This window comes from Ammodytes marinus, assembly GCF_949987685.1.
Source record: "Ammodytes marinus genome assembly, chromosome: 7".
NCBI classification, from domain to species: domain Eukaryota; kingdom Metazoa; phylum Chordata; class Actinopteri; order Uranoscopiformes; family Ammodytidae; genus Ammodytes; species Ammodytes marinus.
In genome coordinates this window covers 6,310,924-6,338,609 of record NC_137211.1, presented here as the reverse complement: position 1 = coordinate 6,338,609, position 27,686 = coordinate 6,310,924, and the positions used below count along the sequence as shown (strand labels likewise).

At 42.3% G+C, this 27,686-nt stretch overlaps 1 protein-coding gene across 1 annotated transcript in view; it reads right to left on the bottom strand.

Moving 5' to 3' along the window:
• The window catches only part of magi3a (membrane associated guanylate kinase, WW and PDZ domain containing 3a), a 117,852-nt gene that overhangs the window by 26,960 nt on the left and 63,206 nt on the right, over positions 1–27,686 (bottom strand). The window contains exons 2-6 of the mRNA XM_080031174.1: positions 20,258–20,374; positions 15,050–15,169; positions 5,134–5,340; positions 2,416–2,587; positions 751–830 (exon numbers count right to left, since the gene is read on the bottom strand). Of these exons, the coding sequence (XP_079887300.1) occupies positions 751–830; positions 2,416–2,587; positions 5,134–5,340; positions 15,050–15,169; positions 20,258–20,374 (696 nt within the window). The remainder of the gene's footprint in view (positions 1–750; positions 831–2,415; positions 2,588–5,133; positions 5,341–15,049; positions 15,170–20,257; positions 20,375–27,686) is intronic.

Here is a 27,686-nt window from a genome sequence, read left to right as displayed (position 1 = left end):
AGGAGGAGAGAGGGGGCTCAAGGCTGGAGACTCGAAGATTGTGCCTATGTCACCAACCGCATGACTGTGAACAAGCCCGCTGAGATTTTCTCATGCATACCACTGCTCCGTACAGCAGGGTGTAAGTGTGAGTACGTATGGGCAGGGATGACAGTGTATGTGGTGGGAGTGAGGGGTGGATAGTAGGTGCCCCCTAAGGAAGTTTTGGTGACACTTGTTGCTCAGAATTAAAAACACAGGCAATCAGGTCAATAATTAGGACAGAGCAGAATGCACCATTTGCATCATGCAACATGCAAAAAGCTGTTTTGAAAGTTGTCCTTCCTCTTCCGTGGCCATAAATAAAACAATGGAACAGTCTCTCAACACAGCTATTAACCGATACTGATTTGTAAACTTTCTCCCGCCTGACTTAACATTTTTTAAAGGTCACCGCAAACTTGCTAACACAATTTTGGAGCACAGGTGGGATAGGGGTATATTATTATAAAATATAAGATCTTTGTAATCTTTTTAATGTTTAATGATGTTTATCATTGTATCTTGTCTATTTTTGTACCAAAATTGTTTTATTCCACGTATGTGCCCACTGCCCAGGGACTACAGGTGGAAAATAGAAATTTGAGCAAAAAGCTTGTACACTTCAGTACATATCTCCTTGCCTTAACTGTTTTTTTTGTACATTGTCCTTGCTTGAATAAAGTTAACGTTTTATTACATTACACAAATCTAGAGATAACATTGTCTCACCTCCTTCCTCGCACTTCTCCGGAGGCTTGGCCTTCTTGGCGAGGCGCGGGTCCAGCCAGGTGGTGGTCTTACTGTTGTGACTGAAGTAAAAAGGACAGAGAATAGAATAATTTTCAATAAAAAATTTAAACATTTAACGTAGTGTGACAATTCAGGCAAATTAGCAACTCTCAGGAGAACACTTTACCCAGGAGCTATTTCCACCAGATCTATCAAACAAACAAAACTAAAAGCTCATGAATAAAAATTTTTAAAAAAACTGAACGAGTGGCATACTTCTAATCTTCGGGGGATAAAATGGCTCATTAGAGAAAAGCCTTTAAAACATTAGTAACATTTTAACAAGGCTCGGAGGACACATTGAGGGAAAGGGAGGGAGGGAGGGAGGGACAGAGAGGGAGACAGAGAGAGAGAGAGAGACGGAGAGAGAGAGAGAGACGGAGAGAGAGATGGAGAGAGAGGGAGAGAGAGAGACAGAGAGAGAGAGGGAGAGAGATGCAGAGAGACAGAGAGAGAGGGAGAGAGAGAGAGAGAGAAGGAGGAGTAGAAGCAGGAATACATAGACCGCGGAAAAAGAAACGCGTGAGCAGCTGCAGAGATCATAAAGTTGCGGTTCAGGGGTGACGAGCCTCATTTAGCCTGTTGTTGCTCTGGCTGGCAGGGTGAGCTATTGATTTAACAGTGAGAGAGCGCGCTGTTGCCGGCAGCACCTGGCCCTGACAGAAGGGCTCCTGCATTGACTGCTTGCCACACTATAACGGGCCAGGTAAACAATGCTGCCATGCCCGACGCCGACAATCATCTGACATCAAAACGCAGCTATAGGAGGAAAATAAAAGACAAAAACTTAATGGAGCAGAACAAAACTGCCATTTGCAGAGGCCTACTACACATAGCTTCCATCATATCCAGCTCCTGGTTTGATATAGTGCAGAGGATGGAGCTGTCAACTGAACAGCTCTCACTCACTCACTCACTCACTCACTCACTCACTCACTCACTCACTCACTCACTACATCACTCACTCATTACCTCGTTCACTCAGTCACTCACTCACTCACTCAGTCACTCACTCACTCACTCACTCACTCACTCACTCACTCGCTCACTACCTCGTTCAGTACCTCGTTCAGTACCTCGTTCACTTACTCACTCACTCACTCACAAGCACACTCACTCACTCACTCACTCACTAACTCGCTCAGTACCTCGTTCACTTACTCACTCACTCACTCACAAGCACACTCACTCACTCACTCACAAACACACTCCTTCCCTCCCTCACTCACTTTCTTCCTACACATTTGACTATGGCATAGTAGTTGTTTCAAAACAACTTAGGCCGACACCGCTGTTGTTTGTTGACGCGTTAAAAGCACATCAGACGGTAAGCGAGTGTAGCCTATAGTTTTCCTGTTCGTAGCCTACTTCAGTGGTGGTTGTCCCACCAATTTTCTTCATATATTAAAAAAAAAAACGCCACTGGAAAGGAGGACTCACTGCCAGCCAGATCTCTTGACACATTTTGGCTTAGAGATGTATAGTTAGTAGTTAGAGTACTAGGAGTTGGTATGAACCCAATACTGATGTAATAGGAGGGTAATAGCACCAAAACAATGCAAGCAAGTAATTATAGCAGTGAAAAAAAAAGAGCAGCCCACTTACTCTATGAAATACACCATGCCGGTCTCGGTGTAGGCCATCTCCCAGGTTTTAGGCAAGGGGTCCTGGCTTTCGTCCTGCGTGTTCGTCCACGCACGCATGTCCATGGCGGCTGCCGACTGGCTGTAGCTGGGCACCGTCTTCCTCCACTCCGCCTTGGTGTCCTTGTTGTGCTCTTTAACCCGACACGGGGACAGGCAGATGGGCACAGAGACAGACATGGGGATGGGGTGGGAGTAAGGGTAGGGGAGATGGTAGAAGGAGAAAGACACAGGAGATGATGAGAGTGGTGTTGTGGCGCCATTGTTGGTGCTCCTCTGGGCTCGTTGCATTTCTCTCCCTGCTGCTGGCTGCTGCTGCTGTTGCTGCTACACTGGGTGCATAGTTACATCCACAATAAGAGTGGATGGGGTAAAGTGAGAGTGTGAGAGAGAGAGAGAGAGAGAGAGTGAGAGACAGAGAGAGTACACATAGAGAGAGAGAGAGAGAGAGAGAGAGAGAGAGAGAGAAAGAGAGAGAGAGAGGGACCGAAGCGCAGCGATTGCCATAGGATTTGCATGTCAGCGGGCAAATGTACAAGGAACTGCCTCCCAGGCAATGGCCAAGCTGACCAATGCTTGAGCCAATGCAGCCGCGAGTGCCACATCACTACTTACTTTTAGTATTAACCAGGCTTCTGTGTGTGTGTGTGTGTGTGTGTGTGTGTGTGTGACGTGTGTGTGTGTGTGTGTGTGTGTGTGTGTGTGTGTGTGTGTGTGTGTGAGTGAGTGAGTGAGTGAGTGAGTGAGTGAGTGAGTGAGTGAGTTTGTGCATGTGTGCTCATGAGTGTGTGTTTGTGTGTGTGCTTGTGTATTTGACTGATCTTGATGTAAGTGTGTGCGTGTGTGTTTATGTCTATGTGTGGGTGTGGGTGTGTATGTGTGTGTGTGTGTGCCTATGTATTTGCCTGATCTTGTTGTGTGTGCGCGTGTGTGTGTGTCTGTGTCTGTGTGGGACTCTTATCAGCGGGTTTTCATCTGGCTAGGATCTAGCTTCATCATGGCGTTGAATGCTCAATGTGTTTGTCCGGGGTAATTGAATGGCAGCGTTAGAAAAGTGACAGCAGCTGTTGACTGGGAGAAGCCAAGAGCTTTTTGTGTTGACATCGGGGCGAGCCTCTCTTTTTTCATGAGTTTCTGCACTTATAAAAGCCAGAATAAATCACTATGTATGCAGACATTTTGCTCCAGGCTACATCAGCTTTCAGCCAGAGGAATACAAACTGGGCCGTTACAGCAAGTGGGCATGTAGGCCTCATTCACTGACGAGAACGCTGAAAGGATAGTCAAGATAAAGGTATGGTCAAATGTATTCCCCCCCTACCTATACCGTTGTACTTCACCACTTTCAAATCCATCCACATACTGACAAATGTATAGAAAACTGCATTTGAAAATGCATGACTGACTGAACTAGAAGTGACACCCCTTCGACAATGGGTGTGTTTTTCTTGGCCTGGGCTCCACACAGCCATCACTAACTTGCCTAAGGCTACACAGATGATGTGTCCCTGACAACGTCTCTCTCTTGGTTGTGAGATGAGCAGTTACACGCTCGCTGATTTATTTATTTTATTTATTTATTTATTTTTATTTTATTTTTTCTCCATCTCTTGACATGTGACCACAGTGTAAAGATGCTCAGCTCCTCCCCTCTGATTGCTAGATGTGGTTCATACCCTATAAAATAAATGGTTTTGATTACTTGAACTAGCTTTTATATTTCAGATGGGCGTGGGGTCATGCATGCTGACATCACTGCCAGGGAATTTGACATTTATATTGATTTCCTTGAGAGCACAGCAGAAATGTGTGCATCCAGTAACATATACTCTATGTGCGGGGGGGGGGGGGTTATAACATTAAAGTTTGTGTTTCCTCACATTGAAAGCTAGAAATACCAGTAATATGTTTCCGCGATGCATACAATTAACGAACAGTGGAAGTACAGTGGTGGTAGGGCGATGCTTTAAAGAATGTAAAGCTCCTTAGAAACTACATTATGGTACCATGTCACGACGAACACACAATATGTAAGGTGGCAGTAACATTTGACCTCCAATATCAAATCAGTTCAGCCTCGAGTTTGTGCTAACTTTGAAAATAATTCTTAACAGTTTATTCTTGTGTCGAAAGTTGACAATTGTGCAAACTTGGAAGGACGGACAGACAGATAACCCGAAAAACATAATGCCGCTCTGGCTATTGTCGGCGCAAAGGCATAAAACAATTCCTCACAGTCCCAGACAGAGAAATAAAAGACATAACATCAAGAGCAAAGTCTATCCCCTCTTTCCAAAGGGATTACTTCTATCGATCTCACACGCTCTTTGGTTACTCCTTGACTTTGCATGCGGCTGTGATTTAGTGCTGACCTTGCATGCGGCGACAGCTAATCCTGAGAGTGTTATTGTCCAGAGAAAAAAGACTGATAATAAAAAGAAAGAAAGAGAGAAAAATAGGCCAGGCTGTTTGAGCAAATGTGAGGATGATGTAATCAACTACGAAGGCAACAAAAAGTTAAAAATCATTCAAGCAAACAAAACAAAAACAAAAGCTTAACATGTGGAGAAAATTGGCCTGAGGGCAAAATTGGATTAACAACAAGCAGTACAGTAATTGCAATATAATATTATTTGTGAAACAGTAAAATAAAAAAAATTGTCCAAATGTGTTTTCTTACCGGCCAGGCCGTTGACCATAGGAGGCTTCTCTTCCTCGTCCTCTTCCTCCGGCGCGGCGCTGTCCTTTCTGTCCATCTTACTGACGGAGGTCGTGCGTTTTCTCTGGACCTCCGTGTCAAACTCCTCGTCAAACAGAACCTGGTCCACCAAGTCCGGCTGCACGGGGCTGGGCTCTGCTGGGGGCTTAGGGGTCCCATAGTAGTTGCCTGGAATGGAGAGACAATGAAAAATATATACGTGTGAACATTCTTTAACTTAAAGGAGAGGTAAGTGTTCATTTTGTATTGCCAATATACTCGTTAAATCACTCTATGTTAATACAGAAACCACTTTAACAGTATGGGCAGTTCATAACACAGGTCTGCCAGTCATTCAGCTTTGCAGTAATTGCCAGATACAATTTTGAGTATCCCGCTCCTTTTTTTATCGCATCAGGAGACAGAGCGCTATAAAGAGGCGGGGTCTCTGTGCCCGTGAACGATGACTTGCTGCTCTCCATCGCGGCACTATCTGACAAAGACGGCTGTGCGTTCATGTGGTGGTGACGTAGGGACGAGGGAGGGGACTGCTAACTGCAGTCATTGACAGGAATTTAGCTAAAAAGGACCATATCACTTACTGCTCCTTTAAAGTGTAGAGTCTTTCTTTGACCCCATTCATTGCACAAGCCTAAAGTGTAGCCTCCATTGCTACTTACCATACTTTAACCTTTACACACTCAGTTAACCACAATCTTATTTTATTCCCACCCCAGATTGGATAACCTTGCTTGGAGTATTTTTCCATCAGTACAGGAGAACCAGAATCCACTCACACAAAATAACAAGGGAAACAAATTGCTGGTCTCTTCTCGGCTTTGCAATACATCACAGAAGAGGAATAGACAAGTAATCACCAGTGCTGCAGGAAAAAGCAATGTGTTGATATCAGATCAAGGAGAAGTAATCTCACCTCAATGGTAGCCTCTGTTTACATTTCTTTAAAAAGTACAAGGGAGTCTGATTAGCTACAAATCATATCTGTCAGAGACGTACTGTTGGGAATAAAAATGAGAACAGGCTTGCCTTTTGCTGTAGTTACTCAAGTTTTGGACCAGATTTCTGGTTATGAAAAAAAAAAATTCCCACGAAAATAATTCTTATTGCTCATTTTTAATGGTAGGTACTGCTGTTGCTATCACTACTGTAGGCCCGGGCAAGGTTTTCCCCACAGTACCATATGCTTCAACGAACACACAGAGAGGGTCATGTTGTCTTCCCTGACTCAAACCAGAGCTTAACCCTGATGTAACAACATATAGACATGATCCCTCGCTGGCTTCCCATCTGCCAAAGAGCCGACTGTGAGATGGAAATGTTTCTTTCTAAGTTAATTTTTGATTAATTCTTAAATGTCCTTTTCACTATGTGTTTCTCTATTTGTATGTGTTTAAAAAAAAAATCGTATTACTTTTATTGTAGTGTAGTGTGTTGTTGGTTGTGCTTTTCTGTTGTGGTGGTTGTGTGTATAATGTTACATTTCACTACGGTAACACTCCCAGCCCTCAGACCAAAGCCAGAAGACTGTTATATTTTTCATATTCATAGCTCATTTCCCCCGGGGGAACTATGGCTACAGCTATTTATGCCAAGGTACTGGATAGTTTCTGAAGCACTTTGGATTGCTCTTTTGAGTCCATCAGCCTCCCTCTGCTGCCATGGCTGTGCCCGAGGCAGCAAAGAGTCTCATACTCCACAGAGCCAGGCTCCTAACTATAGCAGAGACATGTCGGGTGACCTACTGCAAGAGAGAAGGAGGAAAATACAGAATGGATGAAAACTTAAAGGAAACAAGAGGCGAGAAGATTTGTGCTACCTACTGTATGCTGATTTGTTGTTTGTTTTGTGTCTCTAGGAAGTCGCAGTGCTCTTGGGATTGCAGCGGGGTTTAAGCTGTGTGTGTAACTGGCTTAACATTGTACATAACAGTTAAATAGTACATGGGGACGTGGCCAGATACGGTGACGAAAGAGTCTACTGGGAGAAAGGGAAAACGAGGATAGTAACAAAGGAGAAAGTATGGGAGGCAGCAGAGAGTGAAAGGTTGTGACTATGGCATTAAGTGTCCACACAAAGCAAAATATGTAACATCATTTTTTATTTGTCATTTATCATTTATCATATTACTGTTGTTTTTATATGTTATTTTATGATGTATTCCTGTCTATTGTTTTATCCATTTTTACTGTGCAGTGCTTTGGTCTGCCTCGGCAGTTATTAATGGTCTTTATAAATAAAGTTGACTTGACTCGAGTCGATTTAGATAAATATTTCCAAAAGTCTATTAAACTATTGTTTGCCATCCATAAAGCCAGGCAGACAAGGATGGAATACAGATGGATTTTGCATGTAAACAAAGTCATACATCATAATTGATTGAGGTAATTACATTAATCCGTGTTTTTGATTTACGGCAAATGAATCTAAGTAGCGTATTGAAAACCCATTAAATCCTTTACAAGGGCCGTAATTAATAGGATGCTTACTGACGGAATTCCAATGGAGGGGAGTTACATTAGGAGGTGGTAATTTGCTCCGTGCACTCCATAGTTTGTGAAGCACACACACACACACACACACACACACACACACACACACACACACACACACACACACACACACACACACACACACACACACACACACACACACACACACACACACACACACACACACACACACACACACACACACACACACACACACACACACACACACACACACACACAAAAAGGTACTCGTAGCCTCTGTAAGTACCTATTAGCGAGGAGCTAGGAGACAGTGGCCGCATTACAGAAGTGCACTGAGATGGGATAGCGTTGTAATTATACTGTAGTAATGAATCCCTACTATGAAAAGCAGTCATTGACGAGAATTTAAAACATAATGTTAAACTATACAACCTGAAAAAAAGCCCTCAAAAGACTTGAAGTTGTGTTGTTAACTCCACTTAAAGAAATAAGTGAGATGTCTCTTTGAATAGATAGCTTTTTTTGTGGCTGATACCATTTAAAAAACTGTTTGCTTGCATCTCATGTGGCTCCTTATACTGCATATATATTTATTTTAAGGTATTTTAATCAAATCCAGTTTAATTTAGCATTAATATTCTGTGACTGTGCGCTCCCCAGGCGTCTACACACACATTTAGTGCAAATGTATCATCGTATATACATCGTGTAGTGATTACTAATTATCCACGGCTCCGTTTAAAAAAAGAAACGAATGCTCAGGCCTATTCGTATTCTAATCCCCTGTCTTTCTTTTGATGTGACGACTGTATATGGTTTGTTTGATCATATCAAAAGATGGCCAGTAGCTCAATAATTAGATTCCATTAATAAAAGCAGCTAGAAAAAAATGGGCAATAAAAAAATGGATGGATCAAACAGGTGGACATTTGTTATTCTAATAGATAAATAATAAATGAATAAACAAATTAGAAATTTAAAGAATATAGTATATACCATTAAATACCACAACATGTGACAGGCACAACAACAAAATGAAAACGGTATGGAATAAGAACAACAACAAAAAAATATATATACACTCCACACTTCCAGCTGAAAAAGTGGTTATGAATAGGCCTACTGGAGAGAAAATAAATGCCAATATTTAATAAATGAGACACCTATGAGTCACCATATAAGCGAGTCAACAGGTTGTGGTACAAAACTGTATTGATGGCTCTATCTATCGGCTCTTATGTCTTAAATACTTTTAAAAAAAAAGAGAAAAAAAGTCAAACTTAATAGATAGCAGTTTTAAACAGTTTCCTCAAAGTGAATGAGACATTTGCCTGTCGATGACTTGACACTATTAGACTGGAAGAGGCAGGTGAAAAGCCATTAGCCCATTTGATCTTCTAAATTAAATGTAGTCATAGCTACTTAAAAGCAATCATAGCTCATCTAGTGACAGTGGAGGCTGCTCCTGTCACTCAAGATAGATCTACATTTTAATGAAAGCAAGAGAGAGAGAGAGAGAGAGAGAGAGAGAGAGAGAGAGAGATAGATAGAGAGAGAGAGAGAGAGAGAGAGCACTGGTCTAACCTGTCTGTGATTCTGATAAATAATTTTGCCTCATTAACAGATGCCCCCTGTCTCATTATCAAGACAAAGATAGTTCCCACTATTAAAAAAAAATAATAATCAGCCCCTGATTTGACATTTGAATAGGGAGTCCGTCTGGTCACCCTTTGGCAACCCCATGATGTCAGCGTGACCACTTTGAATCGTTCACCTTATTAGATTAATGCGCTGTTCAGTTTAAGAGCAACCATGCTAGCAACTCCCCATGACCATTTGTGGGTGTGTGCGTGGGTGTGTGCGTGTGTGTGTGTGTGTGTGTGTGTGTGCATGTGCGTGTGCGTGTGTGTGTGTGCGTGTGTGTGCGAGAGAGAGAGAAAAAAAATAGGCACCTGTTGATATGGGCACTGAATCGACACGCTGTGTTCTGCTATACATTAACAATGAGTTAAAGAATAGAAATGTAATATCTTGGAATTAATGATTCCTCCCACGAGTTCTTTCCTTACGATCGAAACACATCTCTGACCTCGGGACTCAGCAAATACACCGCATTGTAAGTCGCCCACTAGCAAGCACATTTCAGCACCGTGTCAAGCAATTATACAATACATAAACCCACAGGTATAGAAAATGTATATGTACTACTCTTTTGGAATAGAGGCAGTAAAAATGGTGATATGTTTCATGTAATGTATCATCTGAATTTGGTTACTTTCTTTGCTCAACTTATCAGAGACAAACTTAGTCCAAAACAAAGAAACCTGTAGTGAAATATTACTGCCCATCACGCTGTAAAATGTAACAATTTTAGGTCATGTACAGCTTTTGAATTTCAGTTTTTCCTCACTTTTATCACGGCGTGGCAAAATGACAACCGCCAGCCGTGTTAATGTGGTAACTGCGACAGCTACAGTGTGCACAGAGGGCTGCTCATTTCAGCATACTTTCAGTTCATTACAGCTCCTTTTGCAGCCTTCTGAGACTGGTGGGTGGAATACTGTAAGTAAAAGCAAAGCCATTTTTTTTACCATTTTTAACACAACCCAGGCCAACACTTGCTTGGCACTGTCAGCGAATTACACGGCCATTCACTCATGTCACACACGCAACGGTTCTGTTTGCCGGCAGTTAGAAGTGGTTTCATGTCAAAGGAGGGACATTAAAAAAGAAATAAAAAAAGTTTCCCGTAAGCCACTGCTTTGTTGTGCCCGGAGAGACCAGACACTGGGGCCATGCGTGTGTTAATGGGTGGGAAAGAATGCCTTTATGTGTATGTGTGTGTGTGTGTGTGTGTGTGTGTGTGTGTGTGTGTGTGTACATTACATCATCCCTTTTAGTCAACAGCTGCCGGCGTATCTCATCTCCGACTCAAAGAAAATGTGAGTTCCAACTGTGACCACGGCTTTATCCTCAGTGAGACATAACCTCTCCAAAATCTCACTGTATCCTCCATGAAAGAAATGTTCATTATACGCTGCCTACAGTCTTATGTACGCTGCGCTGGAAATACTAGTAGCAAAGCAGTCATGGTCATTTAGGCAATGTGAAATGCTATAGCAAAAATGCCTGTGTTTTATGGCAATGTGTTCAAACACAAATGGGAATTGGAGACGGCCCCCTTATGATGTGTGGAAGTTTGGGGAAAACCTCCCAAGGGGGTTATAAACTCTGGCTCACACACACACACACCGAACACACACACACACACACACACACACACACACACACAGAACACACACACACACCAAACCAAGCTTCGCTCTGCATTTATCTCCTCTGCCTCTTTGAACCTGCCAGCCACAGCAGACACACAGAACCTCATTAATCATTGAAGGATGGGGCTCTTCCTCTCTCTCTCTCTCTCTCTCTCTCTCTCTCTCTCTCTCTCTCTCTCTCTCTCTCTCTCTCTCTCTCTCTCTCTCTCTCTCTCTCTCTCTCTCTCTCTCTCTCTCTCTCTCTCTCTCTCTCTCTCTCTCTCTCTCTCTCTCTCTCTCTCTCTCTCTCTCTCTCTCTCTCTCTCTCTCTCTCTCTCTCTCTCTCTCTGTAGTGCCCAGTCTGGCCCGGGCCTCCTCACTGACTGCCAGTCGCCCCTGGGCGGGTGAAGCCCGTCTTATGCTCCAGCCTTGGCACCGGTCTCACCAGGCCCTGCTTGGCATGGATCCCCGCACTTCACAAGCCAACCTTGTCAACCCCTTCGCATTCCTCTACTCTCCCTGCAGTAGTGAGTGAGTGATTAGGTGATGTGTGTGTGTGTGTGTGCGTGAGAGAGAGAGAGAGAGAGAGTATGTTTTTGTTTGTGTGAGTGAGTGAGTGAGTGAATGAGAGAGTGTGTACGTGTGTGTGCGTGAGAGAGAGAATGTGTGTGTGTGACAGAGAGAGAGTGTGTGCGTGTGTGTGTGTGTGTGTCTTTGTGTGTGTGTGTGTGTGTGTGTGTGCGCGTGCGTGCGTGTGTCTTTCACAACCTCACAGCCCGCTGTAAGATGACCTGCCTCTCATAAATAAACGTCCTTTCTAGTTTGTGTTCTATCTCCTGGGTCTGTGTTGTGACACCCTATAAATTACACACACACTCCCTCCTATGTTTGTTACTGAGCTGCTGTCCTCTCCCCCTAATCTCTCTCTCTCTCTCTCTTTTATACGTCCACCTCCTGTGTCAAGATGTTTTCCTTTTATGTTTGTTCTTATGGTATTTTTAATGTGGGCATAAACACTTAATCCATCTCCTATGTTATCAGTGGGAGCGGAGGTACTTCTTTAGTCCGCTTCTTTGCCAGTTTCTTAGAGTGGGCAGCTGTTGCATAGCGCAGCACACTTTTTTTTCCTGCCCTCCTTCCTCCAATGATTTCTGGCCCGTTGCCATGTTTCTATCTAATCCACAGCTATGCAGCCCATGCCTCAGAACTTCACAAATCCTATAATGCCAAAAAAAAGACCCAATTATACAATGGCTGCAGGCAACGTTGGGCCAGCAAATTTTTTTTTAAATGTTCCTTTCCAGTAAAGGCCATGATCAAGGGGAATACGTTTTGTTTTGCGCTAAGGGGATTAACAACTTCTCTCCCCTGACAAATTGGCCCCTTCGCTACCCTGCAACTACAGACTCGGACTGTTAAAGCTATAGTGCGTAACTTCGGTTACTTTCAAGCCATTGCCAAACGAGTTGACACAAAGTTGATTAAGCTTATCAGCTCCAAAAAACTCCCTCTGTATTTCTAAGTATGCTATGGCAGTGTTCACAAACTGGCATCTCCCCCAGACACTTGCTAAAAAAAAATCCCAATGAGGGCCCAAGAAATGTTTCAGTTGTTGATTCTACTGCCCATGCCAGTCTTATGATTTGCCAACATGGATTGTGCTTGATACCAGCCTAATGGAGTACCACTACTATAAGCAATAGACAATTGCAAAAGAAAGCCCATATAACAAAGGCATGTGGAATAACTACTAAATACATGGAAGCATATTTTTGGAAATAGTAATACACAAAAGTCAACTTAAGGCTGTGTTTTAAGCTGGGATCTTCATATCAACTTCTGTACCCATGCTACTTTTCCTGACTTTGAGTTTGAGTCAGAAACGGACACCTGCCTTCCGTGATTTTAAGCTTGTTCATCACACCTCCCCTTCTCTGTCATGAATGATTCATACCACTGGCTTTTCTCTACCATCCACACTTGTGAGGGGTACAAAAATTGGATATGACCTAATTCACATACACACACATACAGTCTTGCACGTACACACATCGAATTCTTGAGAGTTTCGGCACTGCCAAGGGTAACAAAAATTACTCACACACACACTGACACTTAAAATCCGTGAAAACAAAACAAACTGACAAACTAATCTCTTTGTTTTGGTGCAGTTTAAAATCCAAACTACTTTACGACCTGTTTGGAATGCAGAGGGGAGTTGGAAAATCAAATTGATCAAAACTAATACGCACGTAATTTTCCCTTTTGTTATGCTTCGTTAAATATTTTCATAATATTGGCCTTCATGAAATATCTTTCTATTATTGGAAAGGTTGAGTGACATTGACAACCAATCTGTAAAACAGTTATTGGCTCCGGCAAAGCAGTGTGAGAGAATGTCACTTTTTGTGTTACACATTAACCATAAATACATCACGCCCCTTGTTGTGTGCACAGGTCTGGGGGATTAGTCACAGCTGACAACAGGGCCCATGCAGGGTCAATGTTCCCATTCAATCTATCTATCTATCTATCTATCTATCTATCTATCTATCTATCTATCTATCTATCTATCTATCTATCTATCTATCTATCTATCTATCTATCTATCTATCTATCTATCTATCTATCTATCTATCTTCTACACATATAGTAAGGCATTCAAATAAAGAAACGTTACGTGCACTGAATAAGCTGGGCATGTCACAAGAGGGCAAGAGCGAGACGAATATTGGCCGGCTAGAAATGTTAAAGTGGGCGGGATTTTTCAGTGTGGTTTTCCCCAGAGGCCTTGACACTAAAAAGTTCAGTTCAGTTCCGATTTGAGGAAAAATATTTTTTTCCAGTAAGGCTGCATGGAAACACTTAAACAAAACAAAAGAAACAATAGAACACACTTCATATAGGAAGGGAAATAAAGTGGCTGAGAGGCAGTTTATGGCACTTTGAAATGAAGTGTGTTCATTGCATATTATGTAGAACTCAATCAAATCTGTTGTACCTAAAGACTATCGCTGATTAAAGGGGATTTCTGTTAGGTTCTCAGGGAAAATGTTACAATCTACAGTATACGACCTCTAGCAACTAGTAACATATCTGTTGTCAATGACTAACTCACCATGGGGAAATCATTAATTTTGTGGTAAATATCTCTTCCTCTAGTTTCCCTGTATTAGAGTGTGTCTGCCTGTGTGTCTGCCTGTCTGTCTGCCTGTCTGTCTGTCTGCATGTCTGTATATCTGTGTTTGTGTGTGAAACGTGTAGGCCTATCTGTACGGACTCAGAAGTCAAAGGTCTAGCTATTAATAATTAACTTTTTCTTTTGCCTTTAATGCGCATAAGGTTGTGTTACATAGAGAGCAGAGCAGGCCCATTATTCATCCTGTTGACTGGTTCACTGGTTCACAGGTTCACGGTTGAAGAGCCACTCTCCCAGGGGTGGATATGGGACAATAATACCTCTTGATAAAGGCAACACATTTATGATAGTTCTTATAGACAAACACATCACCTTGGTATATATTATCTCTGGTGCTTTCATATTAACGGTGACAGGATGATGAAATGGACAATGTGTTGACTTCAGCAGTTGACCTGCACATCTCAGCAAATTCACAAGATAACTAATAAACCAGGGCATTATCCTTAACTGCAAATGTGTCCCCAAGGGTGGGTGAATGGCATAATGTAGCCTATTGTAGTGACATAACATAATACTCTGTGTCCATGGCCACTTCTCATTATGTTGGCAGTATTTTTCTCAATTATAGGCTTGTGAGCTTTATGCTATTCTTCATCATTTCTAAAGGGTGTGTTTGACTATTTGGTTGATTTAGTTTAGGGCTGGAGTAAAAGCTTAGCTGAATTCTAGTGTAGTTTATGTGAGGTGTGACGGCATAACTGGCCAACCATAGGATATTATGATAGTAGGTATGTGAGTGTAGCATCAATGCAGAGGCTATGACATTCAAATCCAGCTGTGATCGGCACAAGCAGCGACACGGTTGATGTTGTGTTGTGATGATGGGACTACTAATTCATACCAACTTGTTCTTTTTTGGCCTTCAAAATAAACTTTCCAAAATGTCCCCATCTGCTATTGTACAGTTTGTGTTGTGCGGTATTGTGTTGTGTTGTGTTGGGACTTACCATCATACGTGCCACTCTCCAGCAGCAGTCCACTTTCTTCCAGGTCACGGAAATCCCCCACACTGATGAAATTGTAGTCCACTCCGGGAACCTCCCCCTCCCTGGGCTGCCGAGTGGTGCCTGCCAATACACACCACACAGTTTAAGACGGAGGGGAAACATCATCCATCCAAACAAGACAAGAAAAAGTAAGATTCACTTATGGGGAGGTGGGAGTTGTATCCAGCATGCCCACGGAGATGTGATTCAAGACCAAACACAGCACTCTAGGGGAGGGGGGGGGGGTGCATTTGTGTCTACATCATGAATAGTGAACAGAGATGGGACCGTGAGCCTATGAATTCATTATTAAAATATGAAACGGAAGGAGAAAAAAAAAATCCACTACACAGCAGCATAGCACAGCTGTCAGAATACACAGGGAGTGTAACTGATGATAATGGTAACGAACAGGGTTTTAATTGCACACTATTTTACTCCGGCTTCTGCGTATACAGCGGCACCTTTATTCCTTAAGGATGCAATTAAATAGTCTACTATAGTTATACAATAAATAAGTGAGGAGAATTGGAGACGACAGCTTTAGTTGTATGCCAAGGAGCTTGAATGGATAACATCCAACTTCACTGTTGACCTTCTGCGCATTTGTCCAATTATTGCACTACTATTTAACGATTAAACATAAATGTATAGTGGTGACTTGTCAGCATAATGCCACTTAAGTACAAATTGTGATCACGCCAGGGCCATAACTGAGACATTAAAGCCAAAGAATGATGCTGCTGTGTGGGATCATAAATGTATCTTCCCCAGATGCTCACTGACAGTCCTATCCATTATGGCCCTATACCACCTGTTACCAACATGAGAAAGATTCGCTCAAGTTCATAAACCAAGTGCATAAAATCCCAAGGTCATGGGAGTAAAAATCAGTCAGATGTTTTACAGTGTGTTGCCTCTTTCATCTGAGTGGTAATGGTCAAGGTCTGGTGCTTTATGCCTTTAAAAAAAACCCAGAAGAAATAGTTCAGCAATATGTGTTCCATTTTTTTTTTCAATATCTACATCTGTTTTTTCACCTTAAAAAAAACACTCCAGTATGTTAATTTTTTTTGTTGTGATTTCCACGCACAGTATTCTATTCCGTCTACATTTAATTTAATTATATTTTGCATTCTTACTGTAGTTTATATTCATATGATGCACCTTATCTCTACACTTTTATCTGCACAGTGTCCTTGCACTACTTCAGTGTTTATTTGTGTCTCAGGTGTTGCTCTATTCACTTGGGTGATTTTTCTCCGTCTATTGCAGTGTTGAGAGGAGCCCGAGGCCTCAGAATTTCAATGCCAATGACTGCTGCTGTAATTGTGGTTTGCATACGACGAATAAACCATCTTGAATCTCAAATCTTGTACTGCAGTTCCGGTAAAGTCAATGTCATAACATCATAATCAACCATAAAACCCAGCATCTGGTAAGAAAAATAAAAATAATAATAATAAGAAAAAAAGTTACATGTTTTGCCTTGTTGACGCTCTCATCTGTGAGACATTAGAAACAGATTGTTACGAAAAATAATTTCACGCTCTCTAACATGCCAACTCTGCTTACCGTCATCTGAGATGTAATCAGGGCTTTTGGCGTTACCTGTGAGCTCAAATGCTACTCAGCAGGCACAAGGGATTTTCACTCAAGGTTTTTAATGGGAACCAATTCTAATTCTTAAAACAAATATATATATATCAAGAGCGCGGTAGGAGCAATCACATCTGAAACACCAAAGTTTGTTTCAAGGACATTCTTTTATTTTGTCAACAGAGCAATCAGAAGAGACCAGCAAAGCCACACAAGGGGAAAAAAAGGTGATTTAGCATTGTAGTGTTTAGTCAGCTACCTTACCTGAGGAAATGAGAAAGGAAAGAGACATTTTATACCCTTACAATTTAAAGCTATAGTGCGTAACTTCTGTCTAATTACAACAATACTGTCGGTGTCTACGCTGTCTACATGAGGTAAGCCTTCTGTGATCGCGCATTGGATTTGATTCCTGCTGCTGTATGTCCATGTTTTTTATTAAGCAGTAGAATCAACAACTGAAAAAATGGCTTGAATGTAACAAACATTAATTTATATATAAAACAGTTACACACTATAGCTTTAAATTCTCATAACCAGAGCCAGATGCCTTTGTACTCATAATGTCATCCTCTAGTGTCTCAAGTGTTGCTCTAACATGACTTCAAGAGGTAAGAGAAGACAAGAGGGTTACGACTTTTAAAAAAATAATAGAAGGGCGGAAACAAAGGCTGTGGATTCCATCTGCGCTGATGTGTTCTAGACGGGTGAAGCAAAAACAAATGGGTCTCTCCATGCCTGGACAGCTGCGAGGGAGGGGAGTATGATTAGGGTAGAATAACCCAGCCATGGAATCAACAGTGGAGAGAGAGAGAGAGAGACTGTTGAAACTATAGCAATGTAACTATTATCTCTGGAAGGCGCGCGGCAGGATAAGGGGCTTTGAAGAGCGAGACAAGAGAGGAAATTTGCTTGCTCCATTTCTCACTGGAGAGGAGCACACACACCGTTCTAACTTCCATCTTGTGTGTGCGCGATACGGTATACTCACAGAACAAGCCTCACTTTGAAGAGATGAAAACAAGACTAGGCAAAACTAAAGCAAATGAAAAAAAAATGAAAAAATAAAAGCACCGGTAATAACTAGGTCCACAGCGGTTATATCCCGGATTAGCAACAGAATCTAGATCTCCAGTAATGTGTGTGTGAACCCCTCAGAAGGTTGAACACCCACTTATTGGGGTACTGAAAAGCCAAGTGACAAGCTTTTCCCAACAAGTGTCCCAAATGCTATGTCTGGTATGAAGAGTTATAATTAACAGGTAACTGTGGGTCTTAATATGCCATCCTAGCACTTCATTTGATACTGGAGGTATTTTTCTATTAATCTCTATGTGGTAGGACAACATTTCCATGATGAGCTACATCGATTGGCTTAAAAACACTTAAAAGGAGACCTCTTCAATCTTTTTGAAAAGAATTGCATGGGTTAAAAAAAAACGGGCTGGTGCCACTTCTGCTACATGTCCACCATCTTCTCTTGTTTTTCTTTAATTTTTTGCAATGCTGTGTGCCTTGTGAATGACATGAAGGGATCTATGGGAAGAGAAAGGAGGTTTTGCGGTGACGGAGTTGGTGGGCCCAGGATTTAGTTTCAAGATAAGCTTGGAGGATCTGGGTGGTGCCCTGGTCCTCCCCTTGGCACCTTTCCTGAGCCCCTGTCATCTTTGGTGGGAGCCAAGTGTGACACTTAACGAAGCCCTGGCTCACTGTGTGTGCAGTGAGAAGTCAAGCTCCTTCTCTCTCTCACTCTGAGATGCCTTTTGTGGGGCTGCCGTAATGAGCACAGGCATCATGCTGGAGCGGCTCTTTAGGGCTCTCACTGACACACACTAGCCAGAGCAGGGCGGACAGGGGACATATGCTGAGCCACTGAAGCCAGACTGCAACTGTCTCACAAGGGGGTATTCATGGGCACACGTTTTGCTGTTGACTCTCAAAACTAGACTCAATCTTCAGAAAATGGGTTAAAAAGTAGAACATGACGTGAAGATTTAGTGCTTGAATGAATGCAATATAACCTTTAAGATTAGAAGGGAGGGAATTGAACACAAGCATTTCGATGAAAGAGATTAAGGTGTTACTCGTAGCTCTATACACTGCAACTTAATACCGTGGCCTAGGGGGAACTGAGAACTAATGTAATGTTTTCATAATGTAAATTCATTCAAACATTTGAACATCAACTGGGGAGTTAATTCAACAAGATGAGAATCTAGAAACAATATTATTATTATTATTTTCTCCAATTAGTCATTACTGCTTTAGTGTACAATAAATGCAACCTCAAAATATGACTTTTACAATGACTTTCCCTCCATGCAAAATATCAGATATGAGACCTTTGGATATTCTAACTCAGAAAAATAATGATTTATTTCTGGAACTGTGATAAATGGCACAAGAAATGTTTTTCTTTTTGTACTTAGCTGTGGAGACCAAAGCATTCCAGCTGCTCTTTCATTTACGCATGTTGGCCTTGTTGTCTTTTTTTTTTTTACAATCACATGAGTATACAGTATAAAGCAAAACGGTACCTTCTATAAGGTACACACTCATTCAAAAGGAAAAAAGCTCTGGTATTCAAGACACGAAGGTGAAAAAGATATAGCAGCAGTCTTTCACACCTTTACTTGCTAAATAAATTAAGGTTTGAATATATAATGTGGTAATGAATTAAGTGAGACGGTTTCATTCAATTACACACACACAAATAAGTGTGCCAGTCCCCTCAGTGCCACTACAGCTGTTTTGTACAAGCCTAATAAGTGTTGAGGCATATTTCTCTCATGGTAGGTAATGTGAGCCTTCTATATGAAAGTCTTTACCAGTGTTTCCTAGGATATCAGAGTTACATTACGCTAAAGACCAGGGATGGGACCAATCCAATATCGGTATTGGGTCCTCTTTAAAAATTGCTGTCTTGCTTAAGCCTTTATGGCCTTACGCATTATATCACCACCAACGTAAAAATGTATATGATATCACACAGTATCGGCCAATATTTAAATCCCAGATATCGGATCGGAACTGAAAAAACTGGATTGGTTCATCTCTACTTAAAGGAATACATGAATGAGGTTTTTCTTCCCTCAGTCTTCCCGTAGTCTTCCCTTGGCCCAGCTGTCCTGTTAATCCTTACCCTTACTGTGATGTCACAAGAAGGAAACTGTAGGGTTAGACAGTGAGACCATAAAACACTCTTTCTGCCTTTTCTCAGGCTAAGATGATCCGATTTCATTTTATTGTTTGCACATTTATACTAAATAGGATCTCCGAGTTCAATACACCTTTATATTCCAACCGGTGAAGTAGGCCTTTAAGACTACGAGCGTTTACTACATATAAGAAAAGCGAATGCAGAGAAGAAAAATCGGTAGGATGATGCTCGTAATGCAACAGATGAGAACAGACTGTGCTCCATCTGGAGAGGGGGTCAGAGGTGGAACGAGCATAGCCCAGACAGAGAGAGAGAGAGAGAGAGAGAGAGAGAGAGAGAGAGAGAGAGAGAGAGAGAGAGAGGAGACTGAGGGGTGCCCGGGGCTGTTTTGAAAGCTTCATTCTACTTACAGGGAATGGTGCGGAGGTACAGGTTGTCCCTGATCACCTGCTGCAGCTTATGGTCCAGGGAGCCCTTCTGAAACTGCAGGCTGAGGTAGTGACGCAAATCAGTATTCAACACCTTCCCTAGAAGACAAAAAGAAAGAGAAATGTGGGTCAGTTTTACAATTAGTGTACATCACGTAGGAGGGCATCCACAAGACGCTTACTAAACACCCACTGTGGCGATTTGATTTTGGAAAAAAAAAGACATTCTGAAATGTACATTTAAATTGAAACAAGCGTCACCAAACGCCTCCGACAGCTCAACACGTAACAACAAGCTGCCCACATCCAAAGGGTCCTTGTCCGACAGTAATTACCTGTCCCCCAAGCACTAAGTGGCAAACATTGCATATTGGGTTATCACATTGAAGCTATACGCGATTAAAACATTTATTGGGCCATCTTGTTTGTTAAAATCCAGATGCATTCATTACATAAAATAAGCAGTTAGTACTGTTGCTTCTTGGGAACTGCAGTATGTTTGAAGCCAAGTCTGAAGAAGTACAGGAGATTCACAGTCATCTTCAAGCATCATTTATCATTCTCCTTCCTTCGAGCGACAGATTGTCAGAGGGAGGAAAAGGAGCAATAAAGAGAGAGAGGGAGGAAACAGAGAGAGAGAGAGGATCTAAGTTTTCCGTAGTAGCGCTCTCTTCCTCTGTGTTTGAACTCCAGCTGTGGGGCAGAAGCTCCTTCCTCGGAATAGGGAGGATGTGCTTTGAATATACTGTATAGGCATCAATAACCAGAGCTTTCTCCTCATAGCTGCCTCGCAGGGGGGTACATCATTATATTAGTTGCATAGGCTGTGTTCGAAAAGCCCTACTAACGTCCTACTCATACTCATTTTGACGTCAATTTGAGTATGTTGTGTGGTTGTGTATGCGAGTTTGTGTAGGCGAGAAATGCCCGGATGAGTACTTACTTCGAGGGAAGATTTTGTGTATGGATCGATAGGTTACTTTGAGCACTAGGGTCCAAAATCTCTAGATAACATTTTTTTGTTGCAGTTGTTCTGACAGCAGAAATATAAATTTCTTGAATGCGTCATCAGAATCTAGTTACATGTTCCACATCGGCCTTTTCTCTTTGTGTGGTCTACACAGAGGAACAGCTGCAAAAGGCCAGCATGTGGTAATGCTTGGTCCTAATGCCTGTGAGATTGTTTGACGCAAGTGTAAAGATCCTGTACATACAGCAAATCAAAATCAAGCAGGAGCCAAGCTGTGAGTAATGTCTTCTACACAAGTAGTTATTACACCACTCCCGGCAATAAACCTGCAGAGATTGAACATACCTGTACATGATTTTTCATTATGAGACTAATTATGCTGTAGTGTTATGTTGTACTACACGCAGCTCTTAGCAATTGAGCCAGCCACTTCTTTTATTCCACTCATTCACTTAACCACCGCACACTCAAAAGTAATTGAAGACTTGCTTGATTTTAATAAACTATTTGCCTCTTCACTCAAATCTATTCATAAAAATGTGTACGCACACACACACACACACACACACTCACTCACTCACTCACTCACTCACTCACTCACTCACTCACTCACTCACTCACTCACTGACAGAAATTGGCAGAGAAAAACTGAATAAAAAATACTTGGCCTAATAACAAAGAGAAATATTCCCACAGCAAAATAAATGAAAAATGAGAAGCCCATCCTACGCATTCCCAAATTTTATAAGAGTTCTTCCTGCTCTGAACTCTAACAGTATTTTAGTATGCAATTTTTTTAGCTGGAAGTAGCATACTGAAGGATTGACTTATCTGCAGGGGAATAAGATTATTTCACCTACCAAATTTCATATTACATTAAGTTATCTAATTCATCCCTTAAGGGCACTAACAGCTGGGACTCCATATCAGCAGTGTTATGTTGCCTCGTTTAGGGGGTCAATTTCCCTGCTTTAGCATCTGCCAAAAAGTGGTGTTGAAAATATCTCTGATTGGCAGCGTTTCGAGTGTTTTGCTTTCTTGGAGTTTAACACAACTTGATACTATTGCTCTGCAGGCACACACACACACACACACACACACACACACACACACACACACACACACACACACACACACACACACACACACACACACACACACACACACACACACACACACACACACACACACACACACACACACACACACACACACACACATGATCCAGACATTCGAGTGTTTTTGGAATTCCGATGCTTTCGGTTGCGCCTGCTGATTTACTTAAGTTGAAACAGTTCAGTTTCAAACAACAAAAAAAGTGTGGACCGGGGCCAAGAGAAGCATGGCTCTCTATTATGTAACTCTTTAGACTTTTTTTTTTGTGCTGGCACAATGAATGTGAAGAATTTAGGTCAAGAAAACAAAAGCATGGGTCTGGCTACACACATTGCAACTGGGAAAGCCACAAGCCCATGCGGTGCAAGTTCCCAGAAGCTATGAGACATGAAAAACCCCAAAACACACACAAAACAATATACAACATCCCATTCCCACCGCTACTGGGTCAGGCCTGGTTCCCATGTTTAAGTGATTCTGCCATCAGCGGGGGGCTTTCATCATGCTTGGGAATGCCACAACAGATCCATTTTCACACACTCACACACACACACACACACACACACACACACACACACACACACACACACACAATGCCTGGAAAGATCAGCTGGTTCAAATATGGACAATGGATGGGGCTAATTGTTACCGTAGGACTCTTGCAACTATGGGAAGGTACCCCACAGGGTAACAGAAATCAATCTCACACACACACATGCACGCACACACACGCACACGTGCTCTCTCTCTCTCACACACACACACACACACACACACACACACACACACACACACACACACACACACACACACACACACACACACACACACACACACACACACACACACACACACACACACACACACACACACACACACACACACACACACACACACACACACACACACACACACACACACACACACACACACAAATAACCTCTCCTGCCCAAAGCAAACTCCCACTCAAGTGCTTCTAACAGGGTAGTCTTTGTGGCCCGCCTGTCAGGTTGCGTTAGCTTGCTACATCATATCTCCAGAGAGACACAGAGTAAAAAGGGAGAAAGGGTCGGAGGGAGGGAGGGAGCACACAACTCACAGCTTCCCGCTAGGTTACAAGGCAGCGCATCACTAGCCTGCCGGGCTGGTATAGTACGAGGCATGTGCGACACAATGGGAGCCTTTGTGCCTTGTCATCTGGCTATTAGACATTCCCATAGAGGGGGGTGGGGGGTGTAGCGGGGAAAGCGGGGCTGCAGTTCAAGGATGGTGAATCATTAAAAACAGAGGGAGGTACGTAGGGAGAGAGAGAAAGAGAGAAAGAGAGAGAGAGAGAGATGTTTGCAGTGAGGAGTAATGATGATGCATGGGAACGCACACCACACCTCCCTCCTCCGGCCCTTTTCATCATTATTATTCTATCGCTCCATCTCTGACGGTGCATCTTTGCCTCCCATCGCCGTGGAGATTTGTCAGCAGCCCTGGCACATTCCCCCCCCCCCATCCTCACACCTATGTTTGAGATCACTTTCTTTCTGAGTAGCTATCGGCCCTTACCCTGCATCTCTCCGCCTCTCCTTTCTTCCATTGCCAGCCACTTAACCTTTTAGTTTTTTTTCTCTCAAATGACAAGTGTATGCTTTCAAGCGCTGTGTGTGCATCTACCTGTCCCCCCTCCATGTCCTCTGCCTCTTAGATCATTCTGGATGAAGGTGAATAACAAACAAGCCCTGGCTCTAGCTCTTTCTAAATTTGCTTTCAGTATTTTCATACACATCAATAATAAAAGATCTACGTGGGGATCTAAGCAAAGGGTTAATACATAGTGTATGGATGTATTAACAAAACCTCCACTTTCTCTCTCTCTGTCACACACATACTGCTGCCCATCATCCCTTGCCGGTCCCTTAAGACACTTTTAGTATCCGACATGGGAAAGTGTTAATCTAAGCTCAAGTGACCATCTGTTATCTTCTGTGACTGATGACTGTTATATAAACTGTTAAAGTGCTTTGGGAAAATCTTCGACCAAATTTGGGATCATAAAAGTTAGTCGGCTTTTCCATTTCTGGGGATGCTGCTATAATGGCTAAACATGATGACGAATAGATGACATTTTGGTTGGAATAAACAAACAAAAAAAGACTCAATCTTTAAAAACGGCAACGTTTTGCCAACAGGGTTTGCATAGCAGATGCTGAGCACTCAAGTGAATCTACCAATCCTAGAGCTGCACGAGTTTTGGAACAAGAAACCGTTCTGTCCTGGAGCTTAAGGACCCTGTCTCATGCTAAACCCCATTCAGCTTGGCTTGCTTCTTGGCACATCGGCATGGCCCTCACTCCACCAGGGACAACACGTTTGACTATAGCAGTAAAGATACTTACCCAGGCTAACCCAGTAAACGGGCAGTTTAATTAAAATGGACTTCCATGGACACAATGTCGTTCCCTAAATTGGATTGGAACCAGTGCAAACTTGTCACCAGCAGGGGTGTCAGTGGGCATCTAATGAGGCAAATCTCTCTAACAGACAGTGGTGGAGCTCCAGAAAACAGCGGGAAAGCCTCAAGCCATCTGCTAAATACCACCTTATTTGGGGGTTCATTTGGCAACTCACGGGCAACAGAATGTCTAGCCTCATTCGGTGCGACAGGTTGGGAGAGAATCAGCCGTTTATTGGCATCTCAGGGAACAGCCAGTGTCTTCACTTTCTCCTTTAAATGGGGCAACAAATGGGATTCTAGAAAGTCTTTTTATCTCATTCGGGCATTTTGGGTTCCATCGCCAATGCTATACCATCCCAACAAACCCTTGTTATTTAAAGAGGTATAGTGTTAGAAGGAGAACTGTTTAAAATGGTGAGACAGGCTTGGCGTTTTTTTTTTTTTCCCCACCTAAGGACAAGCTCTGATACACTCATGGCCACTGTTTAAAGCTGAGGGCTGTAATTGGCCGGCAAAAAGGAGTCAGCATGGGGGTCAATTAGTGGTGGCAAAGAGCCCAAGAGATTACTTGTGGATGGAATGAAGGCTTTGGGATGAAAAATGTTACATGAAGGAAATCAATGTCCCCCTCTTGCCCTTTTTCTCCCATTAAGTTAGACACATCCTTCTTAAAATCCAATTAAGGGGATTGTATTTCAACATAAGGTCAGGCTGCCCGCACAAGCTGGCTGTTTTGGGCTAAAGAATTGCTAATGACCTGCTTGAACACGGCCAAATGCAACTTTCACTTTTCCAAAAACAATCTATACAGAAAGGAACTTTGCCCCTTGGCAGCTTTATATCAAAGTTTCTAACATTGTGTAAATGCTGAATTCATAAAAGTATCAAATTCCACATTTACACAAAATAGATGGGCTTGCTGTGCCACTGGGAGAATGGGTTTATCCCTGTACCCTTGGCAAAGTAGCACGATCAACTCTTTAAGCTGATAACTGAAAGGAATGGTCTTGAAACACATGGCGTGCAGGCCTAATGGTGCAGACTTATTGTAGTCAATATGATAATCATCAGCGGCGCACTTGGCAACAGACACAGATGGTGTCCCAAGGCACTCAGCATTCAGAAAATATATCCTTGAATTGGGATGGCTTGCCTGCTATTGTTGGCTGACTGTACTAAATATCCATTAGTTACATGTTTGAGATAAAACCGGCTCAGTGATTTCTTGGCCCATTTCATATTAGACACCTATTTGGTTGGTACATCGAGTGTGTTTCGTCACACTGAAAAATCCTTGGTCAATTAGAACACATTTTGGGTAATTTGTGCACAATCTTTCAGCTTCAGAGCAGCCATATGTGTTTGGGTGGGTATAATAAGTAAATGCTAAGTTCAAATTATAGTTCAAGGTAACCTGTCCTCCCCAGTCAATGTGTTAGGCTATGGCATGTGGCTTTTTTTTTCTCAAGTAGCACTGAGACTGGTGACATTGGAATTGTCCTTTCTAATCCTATTGAGGCTTAGAGGAAGGCATTTAGCAGAAAGCTGAAATAACGCTCTTGTCTGTCCTTTATGGATGGGAGGTGGAGTAGGAGGGTGAGAGAACAGTCACGTCCACACCATGGTCATCCTGAGTGGGCAGTGCCTTCTACCCTCTCCTGTCCGCTTCCTGTGATTTGGATCAAACTGATGTAGTTCTTGACATTAACTTCTCCTTCACCCTGTATGCATTGCCAACCGCTTGCCTTTGAAAGGTCCAGTACAGCAGAGTGGACACTCCCACCACCATCACACTCACAGCGGTAAGGGGTTTGCTGCTTAACCCATTGATGACTATGGCAATCTAGGATGCATGTCCTTAATGCCTGAGGGTTTTCTGAAAAAATAGTACGAATTGTCAAGTCTATCAAAACCTTAATATCTAAGCCTGTGTAGCACATAGAGACATGAATTAAAATACATTTAAAAGTTAAGGTTCACAGGTTTTAGTTAAACATGCTCCCTTAGCGCTTACAAACCAACAAATATTTCTAAAAATCGTCAAAATTAGATGAATTAGAAAATGTGATTTTCGTCAGTAGTCTATAGTAGACCTTGATTCTGCGCACCAAACGCCACTAACTGTTCTGTCGCCGACATAACTGGCGTATTTTTTTTATTATTTTGTTTTATTTTTTATTTTTTTGATTGACATGATTTTCGGCAAACCACACAACTTTTGGGTGGTCACGTGGTCTTCAAAAAATCAACAAAACCCACCTCATGTGTATTTGAACCAATGACAGTGCATTCTATGCTGGGAATGCCATGAAAATTAGATAAAGTAATAATGCTGCGCGACGCAGCATCAGGCAGGAGAGCCAATGTGGCATCGCGCAGCAGCCGTCATCAATGGGTTAATGGTGCCATCTAAACTGAAAAACGTAGGAATAACTACACTGTTTGGATGATCTAGTCTTGTAGTCAATGAGTTGGTCATTTGTTCATGTTATTGTGATGGCGATGTGGCTATGTCTGTCTGTTTTCTTGTTGGTCCACCTGTTTGGACTTTCCACTACAGACTAAAATATCTCAACATCTATTGAAAGGATTGACAGAAATTATTAATATCTGGTTAAGATCAGCATGTCAGGATTTTCATAGTTGGCAAAGCACTACTGTGCCTAAGTTCAGCCTCACAAAGCCACCAGTATTGCTACAATATTAAACTTGCAACATTGACTGAATACATCACATGTACATTGTCCCAATTCACTACGCTGTGACATGAGGCAGTCTGAGTGTCTTTAGTTTAGTCTTGAATGCTGAATTATTTAGATCTGTGTCTGGTTTGAACTCTTTTGTTCACTCCAGTACAAACCAAGCTATGTCAAAGCACA